The sequence below is a fragment of the Sciurus vulgaris genome (assembly GCF_902686455.1).
Source record: "Sciurus vulgaris genome assembly, chromosome: 8".
Taxonomy (NCBI): Eukaryota; Metazoa; Chordata; class Mammalia; order Rodentia; family Sciuridae; genus Sciurus; species Sciurus vulgaris.
Window position 1 is genome coordinate 90,754,789 of NC_136468.1, and position 25,633 is coordinate 90,780,421.

Below are 25,633 nucleotides of genomic sequence, written 5' to 3' on the forward strand. Positions count from 1 at the left end.
CCAAATCCTCCAGACAGATTTCACTTCTTTCTTTATTCATTTGTGTTTACTTTTTAGGCATGCAGAGGTCTCCTAAGTCAAGTAGCACAAAGCATTTTAAGCAATTGTTGACAACTCTTCCAAAGAAGTAGTTCTCTGAATTATCAATACTGAATTTTTAGGTTCCTAATTAATTTTTGGAATATATCATAGTGCACATGACGCATACTTCAAAAAGTGTGAAAAGAAGGTACGCTGTGAAGTCTTACACTCCATTTTCAGGCCACCTAGTTGTTAAGGGTTTTTCCAGATAATTTCTACATTTATAAGTATACAAATACACACACACACAAATAAAGGCACACTCAGTTTGTATACATTTTCTGCTGCCTGCTTTTTTCACTTAATATAACCTGGAGACCATTTCATACTGGTACGCATAGCGTTACTGCATTCTTCTGAACACTATCTAATATGCCATCCTAGGGTATGAATTGTAATTTAATATTTTGGTTCCCAGTTGATAGGAATATAGATTATTTATCCTCTTACACTGTTAAAAATACTGAAGTGAACATCAGTGCGTTTCTCACAGGTCTAAGTATATCAGAAAGATTAATTCCTAAACTTTAAAAGTGCATGTTAAAATTTTGATACATTTGTCCATTACCCTTTATACAGCTTTACTAATTTATATTTCCATTAATAATTATGAGAGTGATTCCCTACACTCTCTCCAACACATATTTATCAGACTTTTGAGCTTTGCCATTCTGATTGATAAAAAGGGTATTTTATTGTGGTTTTGACTTGCATAATAAGGTAGAACATCTTCAATGTGTGTTAATGCCATTTATATGTCCTCAGCTATGAACTGTTTAGGCCCCTTGTACATTTTTATTGAACTATTGATCTGTATTATAGGGTTTATAGGAACACCTTATATAGGAAATAAAACATCCATTTTACTATAATTTTTAAAATTTACTGTAATTGACTTCCCACTTGTCGTATGATTTTCCTCCAATTTGTAGTGTGACTTTTAGCTTTGTTTGTTGTTTTGTGTATGTATATATTAGTTTGCAGAAAATTTTTATAGCTTTTAGAAAAGTCATTTTGACATTGTTTTTTTTTTAATTCACCCATATTTTGTTTTAGTAGAATTATAATTTCCTTTTATAGAAATTAAAATTTTGATACTTTGGAATTTATTTTGGTATAAGGCATAAGATCTTTTCATTGATATCTAACTTTAATTTTTCCAGATAGCTATCCAGTTTTCTCAATAATTTATATTGAATAACTTCCTCTCACCCCCACATACTATTTTTTATCATAGCCAACTTCCTAAAATACTTAGATCTATTTTTGGGCTTTTGGTTTCATTACCTCACCAATTCTCAATATACCGATACAATTTTTTTTTTTTTTTGTGGTGCTGGGGATTGAACCTGGGGTTTTGTGCTTGCAAGGCAAGCACTCTACCAACTGAGCTATATCCCCAGCCCTATATTGTTTTAATAAGTGTGACTTTATTATTTGTTTGTTATCCAGTGATTTTAGTTTTCCATGTGAACTTTGGAATCCATTAGCCTACTTTTAAAAAGCAAGCAAGTTGGTATAGTTATTATGTTCGCCTTAAATTTATAGATATAGAGAAAATTAACATTTGTATGATTTATTCTTTCTAATCAAGAGTAAAATATGTTTTTTTCCATGTTTTCTTTGTTTCTCAGCAATGTTTCAAATTTTTATTTCACATATTTCATTAAATTTATACTTAGGTATCCTTTTTTAAAGTTACTATTATGAACACAATTATTTCTTCATAATATTATCTAGCAGTTATTGTTTATAGACAGAGATAAATTTTGGATTTTGTTTATTGTTTTTGAAGAGCCACTTTTAAAATTCTATTATGATTTGAAATAATTTTTCTATTGAGTCTCTCAGATTTTCATGTGCATTGTCATATCATTTTGGGAAAAATGATAATTGAGCCTCCTTCTTTCCAATTAGTATGTATTTTCTTTCTTTTATCTAATTGAATTGGCCACTGTGTCTAAGATGATGATATATAATTGTGATAACAGTCTACATTCTTGTCTTGTTCCTAACTTTAGTTGACACTTATTCAGTCTTTCCCCATTTACCATGATGTATTTTGAAATATGTTATACATATTTGGGGGCAGCTCTGGAGATGATCTTCCGATTTTCTTTTACTATCCCCAGCATGGTGAATCATATCTGTTTTAGTCAGCTATTTTGCTGCTGCAACTAAAGAACCCAACCAAAACAACTGTAATGGAGGAAGGGTTTATTAGAGGTCTCATGGTTTCAGAGGTCTCAATTTGTAGACAGCAGGCTCCATTCCTCGGGGCTCCAGGTGAGGGACAACATCACGGTGGAACAGTGTGGCAGAGGGATACAGCTCACATGGTGATCTGGAAGCAGAGGCTCTACTCGCCAGATATAAATATATACCCAAAGCCACGCCCCAATTCTCGCCTCCTCCAGCCACACCCTACCACTTCAGTTACCACTCAGTTAATCCCTATCAGGATTAAATCACTGATTGGGTTAAGACTCTCACAACCCAATCATTTCTCCTCTGAACCTTCTTGCACTGTCTCACATGTCAGCTTTTAGGGGATACCTCACATTCAAACCATAACAGTATCAGTAGATTTTCTGGCATGAAAATACCCTTGCCTTTGAACTGTAGTTAGCTGATGTGTGTTATTTTCAGTGTGTTGCAGAATTCTGGGTTTGGGCATTTTTTTGGGCAGGGTGGTGGTGCTGGGGATTGAACTCAGGGCACTTGGCCACTGAGCCACATTGCCAGCTCTATTTTGTGTTTTCTTTAGAGACGGAGTCTCACTGAGTTGCTTAGTGCCTCACTTTTGCTGAGGGTTGCTTTGAACTCTCAATCCTCCTGCCTCAGCCTCCAAGCCACTGGGATTACAGGTGTGCACCACCATGCCCGACAGAATTCTGATTATTAATGCTTAATATTTTCGTCCTTTATATTAATAAGTGAGATTGGTCAATAGGGTCTTTTATCTTTTTTCTTTCTTTTTCTTTTTTCTTTTTTTTTCCTTTTCTTTTTCTGTTTTGTCTTGGTTCTGTTTTTGCCAGGTTGGGGTCTGATTGCTGACTGACTGTAAAGGAACTTCTCGGTATAGGCTGGGTGGAATCCTGCTCCTGGGAGCCCTCATGCTTCTTGGTGATGGATCTTGGACCATTTTCGCTGTTTCTTCTGTCAAGATTTTCTCTCTTGTCTTGGTCACTTTAGTAATTCACATTTCACTAGAAAGTGGTCCATCTCAATCCAGGTTTTCTGATTTAAACCAAATCTTAATATCTTTTATAGTTGTCATTACTTCCCCATTGTCTTGTCTTATTCTATATGTTTGCGCCTTCTTTTTCTTTCCATTTTTTAGTTAGATGATTACTTATTTTATTGTTTTCTGTTTTTCAGGGAATTAGCTTTTGGACTTACTAGCTCTAACATTTATCTTTTTTTCTAATGCCTAAATATCTTATTTTCACATTCATAAGTAGAAGTTAATTCCTTCCTTTCTTATGCTTCCTTTAGGTTATATTATTGTTATTCACACTTCCTGGGATATTTTCAGTCTTTGTTTTATAGGTGGCATTACTTATAGCTAGGACTTGCTCTGAATGTTACCTGAGCTGTGTTCCAAAATACGAAACGTTTTTATTAATTTTCTCAGTGTTTTTTTAATTTTTGCTTTTACATCTTCTATGCAACTAGGAGTCATTTTATCATTTCAAAGTTTCCAGGTGATAGTGTTTTAAAGTTTTCCTTGCATTTTCTTCACCTATTAGGTTTCTGAACACAATGTTATCAGTTGTTTCTAGTTTTTAGTTGTCAAATAGATTTTCTTAGTGCTGTTTACAGCTAATGTATAGTATTTGGGGGACTGCTTTAGGAACACTGTAAAATAATACAAATCTATTTTCAGGATATACTATCATCTTTTTTTCTAACTTTCAAATAATTTATCTCAGCATTTTGATGTGAATGTTATTTTTCTAGTATTTACATCTTGATCTTTCAGTTTACTTGACTTAGACTCGCAAATATGCATGATTGGTTAGATATTTTCACTACTCACTTAATAGCTAGGAAATAAATATACATTTGTCCTCTATTTTATCTTCCTTTTTACTGCTAATTCTTGCTGTTTATACCTTTTTACTTTGCCTTATTAATGATTACATTCTTTCTATTACCATAACTTAACAGGTGTTTTAGTCTTGGTCCTATGGTTAATTCAATACTCAGGGCCCTGTCTTTGGCTTTTTTCCCCTTTCAACTCTCACTTGGGTAAGGTTTTTCCTATAGGAATATCATCAATAAAAATTCAGGAACATGAAGGAGGATTGGAAAAGGAAAGACAGTGGAATGTATCTGACATAACTTTCCTATGTACATATGTGAATACACCACACTAAATCTCACCATTGTGCACCTCCACAAGACTTGGGTCCTAATTAGATTAAGATATATTTCCACGCTTGTATAATTATATCAAAATGGACTCTACTGTCATGTAATATCTAAAAAGAACCAATGCAATCAAAAGGATTCAGAAGCATAAATTCTGCATGTTTAAAAGCATTTATCACTTACCTTTTTACTATAATGACAGTTTGACTAGGTATAAACTTTTGGTCTTATTTCCTTGGATTATTACTAATATCACTGTATCACTTTTTCCTCAGGTATCATGTACTTTTTTAATGTATAAAATTATGTCTTAGTTTTGAAAAGGTTCTTAAATTTTGTATTTGGTATTATATATCTTTTCTCTTCCAATGATTTTTGTGTTTTATTCAGGAAAATCAAGGATCATTGTTGTTTGTCTTCCATATCTCTCAGTTTCTCTCTAATCTTTTTGAATTCCCTGTCCATTTCCATTCCGTCCTCTTGGTTTTCCTCAGTGGTACGCAGTATGTCTTCACCCACTGTTGTCTTTGGGCTTCTTCTAGTGTGGTCTTCATTTTTCTCCCTCACTCAGGCCACTTTATGTTTTATCTTCTGTTACCTTGTTTATCTTACCAGAGCCCTTATCTCTTTTCTTTGAGTCCTAATTTTCAAGGGTTAATTGTTTTATTAAATTCTTTGGATTAATAATTAGATGTCACAACTTTTATCTGCTTCACTGTAGTATTTTTCCTGATAAGAGTTCCTCACCTGTTCTTTGTCCTGTCTGTTCCTCATTGTTTTTTCTTAGATTCTCTGCCTAGATCTCATACTTGTTCCCTTTTTCATTATTCATCTTGGGAGATGAATTCTTCTTGGACCAACTGTTTACAGATTTACTTGAGGAAAAGACTAGGGCAGGTTCTAGATCAGCAAGAATTCTCTTTGGCTCAGGAAGGTGCTCTTTGAAACAAAGTGGGAGCCAGGAGAAGGGAAGGGGCAGGAGGAGGTAAAGAGGGAAGGAGAGCGGAAAGGAGAGAAGAGAGGGAGAGAGAGGCGTTTATTACAGGACTCTTATTGAAATGTGTATTTATGCTGGTGTGGTGCTGCAAACGTGCCTGTAATCACAGCTACTTGGGAGACTGAGACAGGAGGATGGCAAGTTCAAGGCTACCCAAGCAACTTAGCAAGACCTATCTCAAAACAAAAGGTAAAAAGGGGCTGAGGATGTGGCTTAGTGTTTACCCCTCTACTCGGGGGAGGCAGGAGAAGAAATGCAAATTTGTGTGTGTGCATGCAATTAATTTTGAACCTTCTGGTGCCCAGCCAGCAGACAGATGTGGGCAGCTTTGAGGATGCTCATGATCCATGCTGTCCTTAGCCTGCCTCATTTCTAGGGTGCACCTACTGAAATCGCTTGCCTTTGTCACTGGCGTGCTCCCTCGGGCGGGGGGGGGGGTGGGTCAAGGGTCTGATTCTCTCCTGCTGCATCCCACACACTCTGCTCCTTTATTCTAGGAGAATAGTGCTGTGCAGGCTTTGGCTGAAGCCTGAAGCCACAGGTGTACCCTCTGCCTCATCCCCATGTTTTATCATCCCAGGCAACAACAGGCCTGGCTCATTTACTGAAGTTCACTCTTAATAGAAATCTAGATTACCAAAGAAAGTGAGTTTATAGTTCTGATTATTCCTTCCCTTATTATTTTGAAATGACTTTTAAGAAAGGGAAGGGGACAGGGATATTTTTACTCCAGCATCGTAAAATAGGAAGACCTTCTTGAATTTAGCTTTATTTTGAAAAACGGGCTTCTTTCATTTAAAAGGCGAAATAAAGCAAGCTGCCTCCTCTCTGCTGCCTTTTTAATCGACCAGTTTCATTTCCACAAAGCTACCACATCATTTCTTAGGAAAATTATGTTTGAAAGAACTTAGTTTTTAATCAAGATGCTATGCTATTTTTAATTTCCTTACTATTTATGCAGGCCTGTACTCATTTGCTTCTCACACCTCTGCAAATTAGGAAAGAAGAAAACTCTTTGCCTTTTAAGATGGAGAAGTAGGTGGGCATGAAGGCCAGAACTAGGGCCTGTTCTCCTGTCCCTCACCCTTCTCTTTGATTACATTGTTTTCCAGTGTGCCAGATGAGTCCTTTGTAGTGAGAGAACCCAATATTCAAAATACATTTCCCACACTGATAATCAGGCCACCATTGGCCAGGAACTTCTGCATGTCTCTTGCCTTCTTACTGTAGTATACCATAACGTCTCTAATAATCACTAAGATTATTTTATCAGTAGACTCACAGGTAGAGCTTTCATAATGAGATGCTGCCAAGTATAGCTCCATCTTTTGCTTGAGCAAAAAAAAAGTATATATCTATATCTATCTATCTATCTATATATATATATGCACACACATATATCACAGATGTTTCATTGCCTAGATTTATAAATATCTCAATATCAAGGCAATTAGATTTGGCATTTGGGCATTACCTTTGGCCTTGGCAATACCAAAATACTTAAGATATAGTCCCCGTCTTTGAGCTGTTGAGGAACCCATGGTTCACTGAAGGGAGATACACAGAATTAGAAAAAGACTATATCTGCTTTGCACCATAATAGAAGTGTCCAAAGAATACTGTAGGTTCATTTATCTCTGCCAAAGAGAGAAAACAATTTGCATAAAGAAGCTGGCACTGGAGCAGGGTTTTAAAGGGTGATTAGGAATTTTCTGGGTGGTGAAAGCCATGACATGCAGGCTAAATAGCATGGACAAATTCATAGAGAAAAGGTGTGAGTCTTAGTCCATTTTCCGTTGCTCTAACACAGTACCTGAGGCTGGATAAGTTATAAAGAGAAGAGTTCTGGAGGCAGGGAAGTTGATGATCAGGCAGCTGTATCTGACAAGGGCTTCAGTCTGTGTTATTATATGGCAGATAACATCACATGGTGAAAAAGCAAGTGGACAAAGGAGGCTGACCTGCTTTATAACCTTGGTGTCACAGTAACTAATCCAATCCCACTGTATCTGATGCACCTCTGTGAGACGTGCGTTAATGCCTTCAGACGGCAGTGCTCCCTTGGCTTACTCATCTTCTACTAGGCCCCATTCTGAAGGGTCCTGCCATGTCCCAATACCATTACACTGGGGACCAGGCTTCCAACACACGGACCCTTTGGGGCAGACCATATCCAATTCATATCAGTACCTATGAAAATATCAACATTGTATTGTGGGTGAAGTGTAGAAGCTCCAAATGGAGTCGAGAACGAGATGCTGAGTTTTACTCCAAGGCAAAGAGCCTGGAGAAGAGAACATTTCCCACCTGGGTGTGATGTCTTGGAGTCTGAGAGGTGACAGCTGCCATTCAGGCTTTGCTGTGGATGAACTTTGCTGGCTGCCACAGGAAGGAATCTGCCTAGTGACTGAGACAAAGGTGGCTCCCCATGGCAACCTGAGATCCTAGCATAACTTCAAACTGGATAAAGGACCGGTGGTGCCAGATTCTCCTTAGTCCTTCTTTGGCCCAAAGCAGGATAATCAGGGATAATGAGAAAGCATGCAAGCTCATCTAATATCCCATGTGTAACACTTGAAAAGAAAGATTTTGTCTTTTTATTTTTTTTCCCGCCTGGGTAGTGGGGATTGAACTCAGGGGTACTGACCACTAAGCCACATCCCCAGCCCTATTTTGTATTTTATTTAGAGACAGGGTCGGTCTCACTGAGTTGCTTAGCGCCTTGCTAAATTGCTGCGGTTGGCTTTGAACTCTCAGTCCTCCTGCCTCAGCCTCCCGAGCCGCTGCAGGTTTTGTCTTTCTGTACCCTGTGCCACAGCATTTCCTCCGTGGTTCTCTAAAGGGCATTTCAGGAGTACTCACAATCCTAACCGAAGGGTGCCACTTAGTCTGAAGGGAATAGAAAACACCCTCCTTATAAATCTAACATGGTAAAATAAAGAGGCGACCATTCATTTTGTAAAGTGACTCATTATATTGAAATATTGATTGTAGATTTCCATTGAAACATAACCACCTCTTTCTATCAAGGTACGCCTCTACTTTCCAAAACTAGAATTGCCATTTTTCGGAGGCATAGTTGTTACATAAGACAAAGCTTATTTATAAATATGTGATTAATAGCATGTATTTTTAATAAACCCAGTTCTTCTTTTAGTTAATTTAAGGGTAAGGGAAAAATCAGACAGGAAACCAATATTTTCTCCTTTTACCCTTGGGAACTGCACACACAATGATTTTTATGGCTTTCTACCTTGATTCAAATGCTTGAGTCAGTGAAAAATATTATCAATATCTCCTTTACTCCCTTCATCAAATGCTGTTCAAATATTATAATGAATTCAGTAATGAACTGGGAACAGATTTGCATTTCAGGAAGTCTTATAAAAGGGAACAAATTTGTAAGCTCCTTATGGGTGTGACACAGGGTTCACATCAGATCCTGGCTGCCTTGTGTCTTCGTTTTGGAATTCACACGGACAGTCGCATCCGTCCCTGGCACGGCGGCTGATGAATGACTACAGCATCCGGATAGCGCTGAGCCGATTCCACTTCAGGACCCTGTGTCTGGGCCAGTGTTTTTTCAGGAGTCGCTCCTGCCCTCTGCATGAGAGGAGGGTGGGCATGGGCACTCAGCTGGTTTCCCTTTCCCTGTCCTAGGTCATTTCCAATTCAAAGTGCGGTCTGATGTTCTCATGGACCCAGCATGCTGAAAGTAAATGAATCTTTTCTGTAGAGGACACAACTGCTGACTTATGGGACAGAGGCTTCATCATCCTAGATATTCCAGAGCAGGAACCCTTAGTTGGCATTCAAATTCCTTGCTGGTAAGATATTCCCAAAGATTCTGACTGTGTGGGCTGGGGTGGAGGAGCCTGTGCCTTTCTGACAAGCTTTCACCTTCCAGAGCTTCTCCAGGGGTGGTTCCCAGAGCAGCTGTGTTGGCCTCACCTGGGGGAGCCTGTTGGAAATGCAGAACTCCAGGCCCACCACAGACCTGCTGGTCCAACTGAGTTGGAACCTGCTTTTAACAAGCCCCCTGGGGTGTTCTTCCTCCATTAAAGATTGGTAAACACTGCTCTGGATCCTTCTCCAGAGCTCTGCTTAGCTCCATGGGGAAACTTGACAGGGAAAGTGGGTAAACATTTTTATTTTAATAATTATTGTTTACGTATTTATCTTATGTATTTATTTATTTTGCTATATTGGGGATGGAACCCAGGGCTTTACAGACACTGGGCAAGTGCTCTGCCACTGAGTTATATCCCCAGCCCTTTTTTATTTTATTTTTATCGTTTCTTTTTAGTTATACACAACAGTAGAATCCATTTTGACGTAAGTATGCAAGAATGGGATATATCTTATTCTCATTCAGACCCTGTACCTCTCCTTGCCTGTACCTCTCCCCACCCACTGCTCCCTTCCTTTTATTGCTCTTTCTGACATTTACCCATAGTTGTTATTATTTTTAAATTAATTTCTTGTGAATGTACACGATGGTGGGATTCACTGTGGTGTATTCTTACTGTACATAGGAAGAGACGTCAGATTCATTCTGCTGTCTCTCCTATTCCCATCCCCCTTCCTTCCCTTCATTCCCTTTTGTCTACTCCACTGAACTTCTATTCTTTCCACCTCCCTTATTGTGCGTTAGCTTCCATGTTTCGGAGAGAACATTCGACCTTTGATTTTTTTGGGCCGCCCTTATTTCACTTAACATGATTTACCCACAACTATCATAACATCATTCTTTATGCCCAGCCCTTTTATAAAGAAGTTTTATTTTGAGACAGGTTCTCACTAAGTTGCCACTGGTGTCTTCAGATTTGCAATTCTCCTGCCTCTGTCTTCTGAGTAGCTGGGATTATAGGCATATACCACTGTGCCCAGCTATTGTGTTTATTCTTATTATTACCTTCCATTTATGACAAATGGTGTTATTTTACCATTTATGGTTGAAATTTAAAGTTTCTTTTTAAAAATAAACTTATTTACCTAAAAGCATGAGTTTACTTGCAGTAAGTGTTAAATAAACATAAGTTCAGGTGGTGTGTGAATGTCACATAAACTATAAGTCTTATGTTACAAGTGACTTAAGTTAGCATGGTGCTTAGGAGCCTGGTTTCTGGAGCCAGACACCCTGAGTTTGAGTATCAGCTCCTCCACTAATTCACTGTGTGACTGAGGCCAAGATTCTTAACCTCTCTGTTCCTCAATTCCCTCATCTGAAGAATGCAGATAATCCTCACATCTATCTCATTGAGCTCTACAGTGTTTAAATGAGTTACTTGTGTAAAAAGCGGTAAGCATGGTGCCCATCCCATAGTAATGGTGTATCAGGGCTAATTCCTTTTACTATTGTTGAGAACAAGAATGCTCTGGGATTTTTTTTATCCTGCACTTATTTCCCTCTGCTCTGTTACCTATACTCAGGCCAATTTGCCCCACTTCCTGAAAACAAGTTCAGGATTTTTCTACCACAGAGGGCAAGAACAGCAGCTTCCACATGGCCAGGGAAGGACTGTCCCATCTGGGAGCAGTGGCAGGTGGCTGAGGTCTCCTGGGTGGGAGTTGGGGAGCCTGCTGCCTCCAAGTCTGCTCACTGAATGCTGAGGAAGTGACCACTCATGTCACTTTCACCATCGCCTGGAGAGAAGGTTTAAAAGATAAAACTCCTTTATAACTTGTAATTTTGAAACTGCTACATGTATTCTGAGAGGCCACGTGCTTTGCACCTGGACTTGTGGGCTGTGCTTTCCTGGCTGCAGGGCACCTTGGATAAATACATTGGAACGACTGATCCTTAATGTGGTGGGACTCTGGGAGACATCACGTGAGCTGGGGATGCCTGGGGTTCATTCACCTTGGTTAGTTTAAGGGCGAGAAAACCTCTGTTCTTTTCTCTAATTTCACAGCCAAAAATACCAAGAACTGGGCAGGACCCTATGGAGCTATAAGAAATTAGAAACGTACTGAGGACCTTATCTTCAGATCCCTGTTGAGATATATTTTTAGAACCAACAAAAGATGCTTTTGTGAAATGGTAGCCATAATTTTTATTGCTTTAAAAAAAAAAAAAAAGCACATGTTCCATTTGTGAGCAGCTGTAATCTGACAGACTACTCTTGGGGAGAAAAATTCTTCAACATTTTGATGAGAGCAACCAGTGTATAAAATTGTGTACTGTGGGTTATTTCCTTCTGAGATAACTCAAAGCACAGTTGGAATAGAGATATTTATAACTTTCTATATTAACAAGCTTGGCAAGCCCAGCCCACATTTATTTCTGAATGGGCATGGATGGGCTGATCAGGTAGGGAAAGAAGGAAACCAGGAGAGTAAGAGGAAGAATCATTCATCACCTGCATCAAGAGAGAGGGTCCACACCCCCCATGCCAAAAAAGCTCCCAATAAAGAGGTCACACTATGGCAGTGTGTGAGCTGTGTGTGACCTGTCAACATGTTCCGTTAGCACTCTGGGGCTTAAAAATGCTTCAGAGCTGGCAATGTAGCTCAGTGACTGAGTGATTGCCTAGCATATATAAGACCCTGGGTTCAATCCCCAGGACCACCAAAAATAAATAAATAAATAAATAAAGCTAAATAAATGCTTCTGGAGTTACATGGAGATGCCCTTCATATCCTTGAGTTTTACACCTGCTGATTAAACCAACCATGAATTGAAAATACTTGGAGAAAACATTGCATCCATACTGAACATAATGCAGACTTTTCCCCTTATCTTTAGTTCTTAAACAATACAGGGCAACAACTATTTATGTGGCATTTACATTGTATTAGGTATTATAAGTAATCTAGAAATGATTCAGAGTATATGGTTGAATGTGCATAAGTTATATGTAAATACTGTGCCATTATAGAGAAAGAATTTGAGCATCTGAGGATTTTGTTATCTGTGAGGGCTCCGAGGACCAGTCGCCCAGAGGTACCAAGGGACCACTGTACTTACCCACATTTAAAAATTGAATTTTACATAAAAATCTAGATATGGAACTTTTCCTTGGGGAAAATAAAAGAGAGTTGGCCAATACTGGGCTTGCATTCCCATGGAACATCATGTCAGTCTGCTCCAGACCCAAGCCTTGCCCATTAGCCTCGTCCCCTCTGTACCCTGTTCATTTGTAATCTACCATACCCCTGGGACAGTGCTCCTCCACTTCAGGGGATGCTGGGAAAAGGAACTCCTCCCTTCTGGCTGGCTCACAATGTGAGAAATTCCTCAGGTGTAGGAAAAGCAGCTAAACATGGTGGGTGGCCACAAGACAAATGTCCACCCCTACCCAAGGAAGGAGACACTTGCAGAATAGTTGAGCACCATCTGAGCCCCTGTGTTCCCAGCCTTCTCCTTTTCCCCTACATGCAGAGCCCTGTAGCTGGCCTGTGCACTCACACTTCTGTCTCTGCTTGTAAACCACTCCTGCTAACTAGAGCAGGACCCATAGACACCTGTGTGCCTGTTGAAAAATGCAGTGGCTTCTACCAATTGTTTATTAAACCCCTTCTCCCGTTTGAAATGATGATGCCATTCCTCAGCAACCCCTACCTCTCTTGTGGGTGTTTATCCTACTCCTACTTTTATTCTGGTTATTCATGGTGGTGATGGGGATTGATATGGCATCCAGTGAAGTGCCTTCTGTCAGGACCTGCACTACCTTCTCTGCAGAGAGGATTTGTACTATGGTCTTTATTGAAACCTGACAGCAAACTATTAATTAAACATTCTAGCTCCTGTTTTACAAATTAAAAAAGTGAAGGCCACTAAACTTAAGTAACTCGTCCAAGGTCATGCTGCTGAGACTAAGCAAGAGTAGAGGGGAAACCCAGTTCTTTCTGGCTCTAAGACCATCACTGTCCCTGTGTTCAGGCCCTCACCTGGGAGTGTGTGTTGTTTGTTCCCTTATCATCCTCTAATAGTGCTTAAATATCTGATGTGCATTTTGATGCTGTTTTTCAGTTATTTCATGAGTTTAGAGAAAGTACAAAAGCCTTTGAGAATCTGGCTTTTTAAAAAATCCTAAACATTTTAAATATTTCAGAACAAAATAATATTTTTAAATGGGTCGGTAGAGCACAAAGCATCAAAGAGCTCATGGGTACGGCCTGTAACTTCCTGGAGCTCTGTATTCTTGTCAGATCTTAACAAATACTTCTCTAGATAATTGCTTAATTATTATATCTGTCAAGAAAAAAGCCTTCACAGCCATCAAGTACTGCATATAAAAATACCCTTTAATCCCAGACTTGGAAAAACCATTCCCTGTGATTTCAGTGAGACAGAATCCCAGTGGTTCCTAATCATTCTGAGATTCCTAAGGACAAAACTAGATGGAGAACAAAGGCCCATGGGGAGAAATGAGGGGAAGGATTGTTCTCACCTTTGTGTCCTTTCCATTGCATGGGCCTCCCCCGCCCCCAAATATTTTAAGTTTTTGCAAAATGGAAGCAGAGAAGGAATGAAGTCTGAATAATGCCAATTTAATAAAATAATGTGGTGCCATAGAAATGAATTCAAAAGACTGTACTTTCAACTCAGCTTTGCTGCTGCTCTTTCTGAAATGTATTAGGGGAGATAAAATGTCCTTATCTGTTACATGGAAATGTCAGCATCTACTATGATTGATGAGAGAATTCAATGAAACGATGTATTCAAAGTCCCTAATGCTGTGCTGAGCACTTACTAGAGGTTCCAACTGTTACATAGCTGATCCTCATTTGCAGATTTCATTTTTGCAAATGCACCTACTTGCTAAAATGTCTTTGTGACTCTAAAATCAGTGCTTATGGTGCTTTTGTGGTCATTCACAGACATGGGGAAAGTGGTAAAAATATAAGTCACCCAACATGCATATTCCCAGCTGAAGTGGGACAAGGTGACACTCTGTCTTCTTGCTTTAGCTCTTATACCATAAACAAGCTCTCAGGCTATTTCATGCCTCATTTTAAAAATGTTTGTGCCTTTTCTGTTTAGCAAAGCATAGTGCTGATGTGCTGCCTAGTGTTGTAAGCCCAAGAAAGCTGTATGTGCCCTAGGGAGAAAAGCATTCAGACTTGAGACATTGTGCTGTTGGCCATGAGTCCTGTTGTTCTGCTCAGGTCCCCAATTCAGATGATGCCCACCCACATTGTTGAGGGATATCTTTGTTCAGTCTGCAGATTCAAATAATAACCTCTTTCAGAAAGAACTTCACAGACATACTCAGAAATAATGTTCTGCCAGCTATCTGGGACTCCCTCAGCCCAGTCAAGTGGACACATGAAATTAACCATCACACTCAGTGTTCTTTATGACTATGGAGAGAGTGTAACGAGGGTGACCAATAAGAATTGACTGTATTCTATATAGTTCTATGTTAGATAAGTTAAATATTAGTGACTAACAAATTAACTCCAACATCTCAATGGCTTAAAACAATAGAAGTTTATTTTTTCACATCTATAAAGTCTCATCAGGTGTTTGAAAGGAGATCTTACAAAAGGTGAGACAGGAGCCCATACTCCTTTCATCTTGTGTCTCTACCAACTCATAGGACCTTTGCTTTCAGCCATGGATAGAGAAAGGAGTCTTGGGTAGAAGGCCTTATGAGCCAGCCCAGAAGTAGAGCACCTCACCTGTGCTTGCATTCTATTGGCCAGAGCTCAATCACATGGTTACACCTACCTGCAAGGGAGGCTGGGAAATGAAACTGAGCTGTGTGCTGAGGGAGTTTATGAATAGCCCTGCCTTAGTTTTTCTTAGAAGTTATTTCCTATGGTCATTTTTCCTTAGGTAAAAGTCAAAACCCTTAGGTAAACAGCCTTTAAGTTTTTTTTAGGTTTTTCTTCACTAGGGAAAGCAGGTCTGGCCCTCTCATGTGTCTTAGTTAAAAGATGAAGTCCTTACATAATGAGACCTCTCTATAGTCCTTTATTCTATTAATACTTCAGTCAAACCTTTAATCCCTGACTGAAAATATTTTTGCCACCGAACAAAAGATTATATAAAGAATATGCCCAATGTCTCTGTGAAAGAAAATGTCAAATGCAAATAGCTGATAATGTATACTTGTTTCAATTAAATTTCGAGCCTACATCCAAGTTGCTTTAGTTGCTGCAAAATGGTAGCTTCGTCTGACCCTATATTATTATATTTATCAGGTTGTGAATAAAATAACATTGACACTCCTTAGAAAAAGCGTGCACTACCTCTGATCTCCCTACTCTGTTTTACTATGGCTTTATGCTGTGGACTATGATAATTTTTTTCAGTCTTTCTATTTTCATTTTAATATTGACGAAAGAGGCAGTAACAATGTTTATCAGGCACCCGCCCCCTCTTTAGAGTGAATATTATATGAGAAAAGTGTATTCATAAATGATCACCTACTTGGAATTCTTAGGAAATTCCATGCACCTTCGTAGACTTCTTAGGAAAATTATCATGAATTTTTCCCCAAAGTTGCACTTACCTGTATATTTTATTTCATTTATAACTTTTATATAATTTTAGAGGATTTTTAACTCTGCTGAAAAGAGGCCAATATCATACGATCAGCAGTTCCATGCCTGGGTATACACCTAAAAGAATCAAAAACAAGGTCCTAAGAAGATATTTGTATACCAATGACCGTAGCAGCATTTTTCACAATGCCAAAAAATCCAAGCAATCCAGGTATCCACCAGCAGATGATTGGTTAAACAAAATGTGGTATAGACATATAATGGAATAATCAGAATGAGTTTCTGATACATGCTACAACATGAATGAACATAGAAAACATTATGCTAAGTGAAATAATTCAGACTCGGACAAATATTGTATGGTCCCACATAAGTGAAGTACTTAGAATAGGCAAATTCATGGTATGGAAAGTAGAACAGAGGGCATGGGGAAGCCAATGGGAAGTTATTGTTTAATGGGTAGAGTATTTTTTTGGGATGGTGGAAAATATTTGGGAAAGGGTAGTGGTCATGGTTGCAAAGCCTTGCAAATGTATTTAATGCCACTGAATGGTATACTTAAAAATAGTTAAAATAATACATTTTATATTGTTTATATTTTGCCACAGTAAATAATACATTGGAAAGAGACTGGACTTTGAGCCTTTAAGCCTGGGTTCCAGTCCCAGGTCAGCCAGTGGATATGACTTTGGGCAAAGAACTTCAAGTCTCAAAGTGGCATGTTGCTTACCTATAAAAGTGGAAATGTTACTATTGACTTAGAGGATTGTTGTGGAAATTAATGTGATTGGCCTGTCACATAATAGGTACTGTGTAAAAAGATAAAGAGAACTAACATATTAAGCAAGCAAAATCCAGTAGATTGTGTTAAGGTTACAGTGTCATAATTGTGGGGGTTCTTTAATATAGGTTTTTAGTCCTTACAGTGTGTCTTGACATGGGTTCCAAGATATGCATTCAGACACACATGTGCTCTGCAGACAAGTTCATTTATCTGGAGGTTAGATATCCAACCGTATCTACTATTTGAATCAGAACCTTATTTGCAGAATCACTCCAGAAGCCTTTGGTCTGGCAAATGCCAGATTAAAGTCTATGCAAAGGAGAGGTGCATGCCTATATCAAGATGGTTGTGCAGAAACTATGACACAAGGACAGCAAGGGAAGTCAGATCTGACAGGAGAGAAAAAGGCAGGAGAATGACTAACACCTCTCCTAAGCCTTAATTCAGGCTGGAGTCATGAGTAATGTTAAGCCTGTGACATTCAGAAAAGGTTAAATTTCATTCTGTTTGCTCTGCTTAGGAAGATAGGAACCTATGCAGAATGCATCAAAAAGGATAAAACTGCAGGTTCAATGCTAATGATGTAGATTTCAGTTTTCCAGAAAAATCATTATAGAATGAAGTGTGGCTGTTTATATATTCAATGTTAATTGAGACACAAATAACTAAATTCTATCCGCTTTATCACCTAATTATCTCTAGAATCTGGTCAGTTTTGTCAGTTTCCAGCATTTAGCAAGAGGCCAACCTTGTAGGGGGCCCTGTGAATGAATAAATGAATGAATGAATTGAACTAATGAACGAGCGAAAAAACAAAACCGTCTAAAATATGCATGTATTTGCATGTAAGGAAAGGCATCCATATTTAAAACTAACTCCCCCCCCCCCCCCTTTTTGTCTTTTTTCTTTTTCAGAGCAGAAACCTCTCTCTTGGGACCATTCATAAGCAAGAGACACCCACACTGCCATGCCCGTGCCGCCGCCACCCCCACCTCCTCTGCCTCCACCTCCCCCGCCTCTGGGAGCTCCTCCCCCGCCTCTTGGAGCTCCTCCCCCTCCCCCACCATCAGCACCTCCGGTAAGACCAATTTATTTTCTGTCAGGTTTGCTGTGGAGCATCGGCTGCTTGGATACACAAGAGGGGAAGGTTCTCAATGTTCAGAAGCAGCCACTGTCTAGCTCCACTGTGGCAGCTTCAGGATCTGATTCCAAACCAACCTGGGCCAGGTACCTGTCTCCCCAATTCCTCAGCAACACCCACCTCCACTGTACTGTTGGCTCATGTTCCCATCATTTCCCTCTAATTCCTGCTGCTTGGTACAGGCTTCTCAAGTCTCCCTAAAAGCCTTTCCACATCACTGGGAGCCTCACGTGCGAGGCCTTGCCAAAGCACACAGCTGAGAACGCATTGCAAAATCACGTTCCGGTGATAATTGGGAAGGTGATAATGATACGTTGGCCTTCAGTCCCCTGGTTCTAGGTTCAGACAAGTCAAGTGTCTTGTGAAATACCACAATGAAATATAAATCTCTAAGTAAAACTTCCCTGTCTTCACAAGACTGAATTCCTTCTGTTTCAGTTTGTGCTGCTGGACACTCTCTTGGTTTCACAGTTTGGTTTAGATTAGGAAGGGCCACAGAGGGTGATCCTTTTGTTTTAGATCAAGGATTCTCAATCTTGGCACTACTGATATTTGGGACCAGATAATTCTTGTTGGAGGAATGGGCTGTCCTGTGCATTTTAGGATACTTAACCACATCCCTAGCCTCTGCCTACCAGATGCCAGTAGAACCCCTCAAATGTGGCAATAAAAAATGTCCCCAGATAGTGCCAAATGTCCCCTGGTGGGGGACAAAATATATAGAAAGAACAGGAATAAATATTAAAGTTTCACTGCTGAATTCAACCCCACACAGTGGAATTCAGTTACCTTACATAAGGTCATAAACAGTTTATTAGTGAAGGAAACATACATAAATTATCATATGGATCCTAAGCAGACTTGCTACCACTGAGGAACGGCCCATAATAATTTAAAATATGATGATACAGAGTGAATCACCAGAATAAATGAACTTACCAAAACACGTTATTGGCGATTTGGGGAAATGATCTATTTTAAACCTCGATGGTGACCCACAAATATCTGGGACTCAATAAATGTTGAACAAGTCTTTCTGGAGTGTTCTCTAGTAGATAAAATAAACCTGAATGAATTTCCCTTGATTTTATTTTTTAAAACTAATTTAAGAATTTAACCCTAAAAAAGCTAAAAGGAATTTATACAAGGATATGGACAACAATGCTCTTTATTATAGTGGGAAAAAAAAATAGATCTTAAGTGGTTTATGAGAACTAAATGTGTTGTTATACTATTAATTAAAAATTTCATTATGTGATGATGTTAATTAAAAATTACATCTATGCTGATTATGAAAAGGTAAGATAAAATGATGAATTAACAACATACTTTTGCATATAATGAAATCAGCTATAAATACCAAAGATCAAAGATATTCAATAATGCTGATAATAAATTTTAATATTTCGTTAGGGACTCTGTTTTCTTTAAAGATGCTAACATTCAAAATAAATAAACATAACTCTATTTGGTTAGCATTTTGCATTCCCTCCCTTATTTTTTTTTTCAACCCTCCCCCATTTTGGGCCATCTATCTTATAGAGGAACAGGTCAACTTAGGAGAAAACTAACCACATACATTTAAATATTCTTTGAAACATTTTTCTGCAAGCTTGGAAAAATATTTACAATACACATTAAAGACAAAAATTAATGTCCTTAGTATATGAAGAGCTCTTACAGATCAATGCAAAAAGGGTGAATAGAGAAATGGGTGCAGAATATGATGGAGCAGAGGAGAAACAAATATTTTGACCTTATTATGGTTGAATCAATGCAAATTAAACCTGCAGGTTGAGCTTGCCTAATACAAAAGCCTGGTATCCAAAATGCTCCACATGGAAATTTATGTCATTTTTAAGCATTAACATGATGCTCACAACGTTTTGGGTTTTGCAGCATTTCAGATTTGGGAATTTTTTATTAGTAATGCTCAACCAGTATAGTCTATGCAAATATTTCAAAATCTGAAAGCATCAGAAATCTGAAACCCTCTGGTCCCAGCATTTCAGGTAAGGGATGTTCAGCTTGTAATGAGAAACCATTTGCCTCTATCAGTTTGATAATGGTACATCTTAAATGTTCAGTGGAGTGTTAGGAACCAGGCTCTTATAACTTCTAGTGGGGGCAAAAAAATGTTATAATTCCATAAGACACAGTGTATCAATAATGACCAAACCCTTCAGAAAATGAATATACTCTACGACCTGGTTTCACCTCAAGCAGTTTTTCTTTAAGTACTCATCATAGATAAATAGAAATACAGGATATTAATGAAATCATTACTTATAATAGGAACATAAAAGAAAGAAAAGAACCTAAAATTCTAATTTCCAATTAAATAAATAAATTATTATATAATCCACAAAAATGGTCTGTATCAGGCAGCCATTAAAGTCATATTCAAATTGTTTTGCAACTTCCACTGTATAATTTATTCAGCAAGGACCATCCATGAAAGCTGAAATCACTTCTTGAAAGGTTGTTTGGGTTTTCAGGATGTTCTTAGGACCCCAACTGTCAACCACAGATGGCTTTTTTTTTTTTCTGTGTTGGAGATCCAACCCAGTGGTCTTGTGTGTATGGGAGCCCAGTACTCTACAGTTGAGCTATGCCCCAGCCCCTTCTTTGGGGGGAGGGGTTACAGATTACTTCTAATGGCAAAGGGGAAAATGTCGCTTTAAAATAGATCAAACTTAGTGTCAGCTGTAGTGGAATGACTGATAGCACAAACCATTTGCTATGATACATTGAGAACTACACAGCATCTCCCTGTAGTAATCTGCCAAAAATGAATGTATTCAAGAGCAAACATTTAGACACATCCAGAATATGGGACATTCTACACTAGAGTCTGGCAAGCTGGAGCCCATGGCCCAAATCCATTCACATCACCCATTTTCTTACAGCCCTTGAGCTAAGAATGGCTTTTACATTTCCAAATATCTGGGGAAAAAAATCAAAAGAAAAGTAAAATTTCATGGCGCATGAAAATTATATGGAATTTCAGCCCTTAAATAGAGTTAATTGGAGCCCAGCCATACGCCTCATTTACATATTGTCTATGGCTCTTTTTATGCTACAGAGGCAGAAATACCAATTAAGGAAAACATGTTTTCCCCCCAAACAATTCCATTCTTCTAACTAATAGACATTTATTTTTAAAAACTGACTCAATTATTATTACCATATTTTGAATTTTGTTGATAAATATTTTGTGGAAATTTGTTTGCTCTTTTGTTGTATAAGTATATACACATTATCCTTGATTTTGCCTCTTGGCTGACAGTGCCTAAAATATTTACTGTCTGGCCCACTCCAGAAAAGGTTTGCCAACACCTGTCCCACAGCCAGATGGCCTGGCTCAGCCTTCCACACATCATCAGCAACCAGCGGTCTTGGTATACTTGCATCAAATCTTGTGGCTCCTGTGCTTCTTGTTTCAGGGGCTTTCCATTCCCTCTCAACTGTGGCCTACCTCACCCTGCCTGGGCTGGCCCCTGCCTGCCTCTCCGACTGAGCCCCTCTCGTGGGGTCTCCCACCTCAGATCTTTGGCATGGCTGTCCTTTCTACCTGCAAGGCCCTTTCTGCTGCACTCAGCTCAGAGGTCACTTCCTCCTAGTCCACAATGGCTTTAAACGTATTTTTTAAACTGTCCTTCAAGGCAGTGGCCCCTCTTTAACTCTGGTTTTATTTGACTGCTGTTTGCATTTGATGTTTTGTCATCTTTTGTGTCCCTTATACCTGGCTTGAAATAAGCAAGAATGAATGAGTCTCTGTGTGAATAGGGTTTGGAAATGGAGTTGAAGTTTTTCATAATCAGTGTTTAGGACTTCAAACATTGATGCTGTTGAAGAAATGATTACTCAGTGGTACTTGTTAAAGCACAGTAAAGAGGTGCAGGGCTGGGGAGATAGCTCAGTTGATAAGTGCTTGTCTCACAAGCACAAGGCCCTGGGTTCAATCCCCAGCACTGCCGAAAAGAAATGAAGACTGTATTCAGAACATAGTGACAGGCACCATTGCAATGAGCAATGGGTGTTTCCCATCAGAGAGAGAGATTGGGCTCAACTGAATACAGCGAGAGCAAGTGGGAATTTGTGAACAAGGAAACATCAGGATTGAGAGAATTTCAGGCTTAACCAACCTAATAGGATTCTTTCTGAAGACAGGCCAGGTTGATCTGACCCCAGCTAGGGCAAGGTAGAAACAGGAGGAGCATTGTCTAAACTAACTTAGCCAAGTTCTTAGCCCAAACTGGATTTTGCAGGGAAGCCTGACCACAGTTGGAGCAAGCAGAAAATCCTCCCCCACCTCTTTGCTCCCCACCTTCCTGTCTCCATCCTCCCACCTCTGATGCACATCTTCCCTTTTCCCAAGAATGTGGCAGCAGAGGAGGGAGAAGGGCCAGGGGGCCTGCTGGAGCTCTGGGGTGAGTTCTCTAGAGCAGACAGCTCTGCCATCCTGTTTCACACCTTTTTCTGCAGCTGATTTCCCTGTCTTTCCAGCACTACTCCTTTGTCTCAGCCTTTTAAAATCTAGTAACAACATCAAAATTGCCCTCATGGTGGTTGGTCCTCTTATACTTAAATTATTGTTGCTTTGTTTACCAAATTTTAGTTTTTAACATATCTAAAGAAAATATAATGGGTTTGATTTTTAAAATGCAGCAGAATTTTACTGAACTTTTGCTTTCAAATGTTCTTTGACCTCTCGTGTTCAAGTGTCCTTGGACCTAGTATGCACGCTGGGTGAATCAGCTCCTTGAGGGCCTGAGTTGTTTTCTTGCCAAAACCCCATTTGACATGCGTCAAATCCCATTGGTACACTCTGTCCAAGAGGAAGCAAATGTAGTCACACACCAGCTGATAAATTTTGGAGTTGGTTTGCCCAGGCAGAACCTGACAGGTTCATGGCCACAGCATGTGTGTTTATTTATAAAATAGATTTGAGGATTTGTGTGGTATTATTTTTTAATGTTGCTGTTCAGGCTTAAATATCCTCAGAAGGAAGCAGTTGTCCTAGGGTTGGCCATACTTATTGTTAACTGGCTTGTAATCACTGCTTTACCATGAAAAGCAGCACTCTAATGAGCAAGACACCATGGTGCTGTATATTTCTGCCTGCTGTTTTGGGGGATAATTGTTAATACAGATGCTGAGGAGAAATTACAATGAGAGGTCTATCCTGGCCCCTCACTATTCTGCTCCCTCAAGGTGTTTGCCAGTCTTTGTTTGCATTCAGGAAACTCGGTGGCATAGCTTTTCTCCGTGGAGTCTAAGAATTGCATGATTTATGGGAAAAGTAGATTTTGCAGTGCTGGAAATACCAGCTGTGACTTGCATAGGGAGGTTTTCCCACCACCTCTAGCGTGCAGAGGCTCATGATATAGGACAACATGCCAGTCTGTGAAAGGCATTGTGGAAAATGCAGTGTTCTCTGAAGTCCCGTGGGAGACTTGGAGGCTTGTGTTCACTCTTGTTAAAAAAAGAAGTGGAGGTGAAGTGCGCTCAGTAGAAGGGCGCTTAGCGGAATTGCATATTATACTAAGTTCTGTAATTTGCATGTTTACTGGTGCATGTGGAATAATGAACGGCTTAAAAATTCTTAAATACTGTCACTCACATAGGTTCTCCTGATGCTCGGGTGCTTTGGTTAGTGTTGCTAATGAGAGATTGGAGATGCTTACCAGGGATCGACAGTGGCCATTGGAATGAGGTTTTTGCATGATGCTATGCTATTAGGATCATATTAAGTTGACATTTGGTCTCTGCTTACCAGTTTGCAAAACTACCCCTTTGTCTTCAAGTCATTTTAAAACCTGATTCTCCCTCTGTCGGCTTGCTCCGGGAGCAGCAACCCTGCCTTAGTGAAAACAGAGCCTGTCTTGGCAACAGATCGCCTGTCTGTAAGAGAGAGAGGTGTGTCAGGACCTGTCACTCATACTTCCAAAGGGCCATTCAGGATGGTATTGAAATGTATTTTTCCTGTCACAGCTGTGAGGTGGGCGGGGTGGCAGGGACAAAAAAGGAAAAAGCTTCCAGTGGGTGCAGAAGGCGGTGATTAAGCACTAATAACATCTAGGACTCTGCCAGAAAGCCTGGGTGCCCTTGTGAAAGGCCTTTCTCAAGTGTCACAGAGCTGTGGAGCAGGAGCTGCTCTCACGCATGTGAGCAACCCAGGGCTGTGGCAAGAAGGTGACATGGGGTACAATGCCAGAGGGTGACCCTTGGAAGTGGCCTGGTTCTGAAGTGATGATTCCTGGCAGCAGCTTTTACACCTGAACCTTCTGGCTCTTTGCCTTTGAAATGCCTTTAAAATTCCAGCACAACTAAGGATTCTTGGACAACTGCCGGGAGCCTTTCCTCCCTCCTCAGGTGTGATTTTTCAACTGTGCCTGGTTGCGATTAGGAGGGACACCATGGTTTGGAGCCCAAGTCTTTGGGGCCACATGTCCTGTCCCCCAACTGCTCTTGCCTCCTTCACCTTTCTTGTCATGAAAGGAAAAACAAAGCAAAACAAAAAAATCCCACGAAGCACAGGTTGCAGCAAGCAAAGAGCCAGGCAGCCTCAACCAGGTAGAAGAGACTGCAGTGAGACAGGGGCACTGGCCCACCAGGCTCATCTGTGTGGACAGGACATCTCTGCTGCCAGCAGTCTGTGGGTCCTATCTCCTAGAATGTTGAATAAAAGGACAGGTATGTGAAGTGAGAAAAACAGGGTACATTAGAGCAATGTGGCCCCAACTATATACAAGAAAACATACCTGCTCAGGTGAGCTCAGATGGACTATGAGGACATAGAACTTTGATGTCCTCACTGGGTTTCCCAGGTGGGAGAGGAGCATTGGGTGATTTTTATTTTCTTTTTTGTGTGATTCTGCATTTTTTCAAATATCTACATGGAATCTTTTTAATTTTATAATTTTAAATTTTTTTTTTAAAGAATGATCTCTTGCCAGTTGACTGAGTTGGACTGAATTATAGTAGTGTACAGCAATAATCATAAACATGACCTAAATAACTATTGTGCATCAGGTACTATGCTAAAATTCTAAATTCTAAATTTGTATTTATACACCAGTGAGGTCAGCACTGATAGTGCCATTTTACAGATGAGGGAACTGAGGCACAGAGAGGGAGGTGACTCACAGAGGCACACAGCTAGTAACTGGGCAGAGTGTGGTTTGAACTCCAGCAGGACACCAGCTCTGAACTGGTAGGCCAGCTGCTCTTTGATATAAATTCAAAGGGCATTGAGTCTACTGGGATTCTCAGGCATTGCTTCTACCTATTCGAATCTAAAAACCAGAAAATCAGTGGATCCCATTCTCCAAACCCTGGACACATCTTCCAGATTTCCTTCCTCTATACCTAAGCTGCTCCTATGACTGTTCTTTTCTTTTTCTTTGTGAATCCATTGTTTTCCCCCACTTGCTCTATTGGTTTCCCCCTTTAAACAGAAAAAGAATCGCAAGTTTCCATTTGAATTAAACCCATGGTTTACAGCAAAGAATCAACATCCAGGAGTGACCACAATGCAGAGGAACTCAGTTTTATCTTGTCTTCAGCTTACAGCTGCCTGGAGATGAGCTCAGAAAGATAGGGTCTCTGAAGCTAGTAATGCTGGGCACACAGTGGGGACAGTAAATGCCACTTAAGCTCAGTTCAGAAGACCATGTTCTTAACCTTGACCGACCATCATGCAAGCTTACTGAGCTTTGGTTGCACAGAATTCCTGGGTCTCTGCAGTAGAAGAGTTTAGAACCTGAATCCAGATAACCCTGGGCTTGTC

The 25,633-nt window shown here is 39.7% G+C and overlaps 1 protein-coding gene across 3 annotated transcripts in view; it reads left to right on the plus strand.

Annotated features, from left to right (window-relative positions):
• The window catches only part of WIPF3 (WAS/WASL interacting protein family member 3), a 108,499-nt gene that overhangs the window by 10,024 nt on the left and 72,842 nt on the right, over positions 1-25,633 (plus strand). For all 3 annotated transcript variants that reach the window (XM_079152122.1, XM_079152123.1, XM_079152124.1), the window contains exon 2: positions 17,612-17,775. In XM_079152122.1, the coding sequence (XP_079008248.1) occupies positions 17,665-17,775 (111 nt within the window). In that variant the 5' untranslated portion in view covers positions 17,612-17,664. The remainder of the gene's footprint in view (positions 1-17,611; positions 17,776-25,633) is intronic.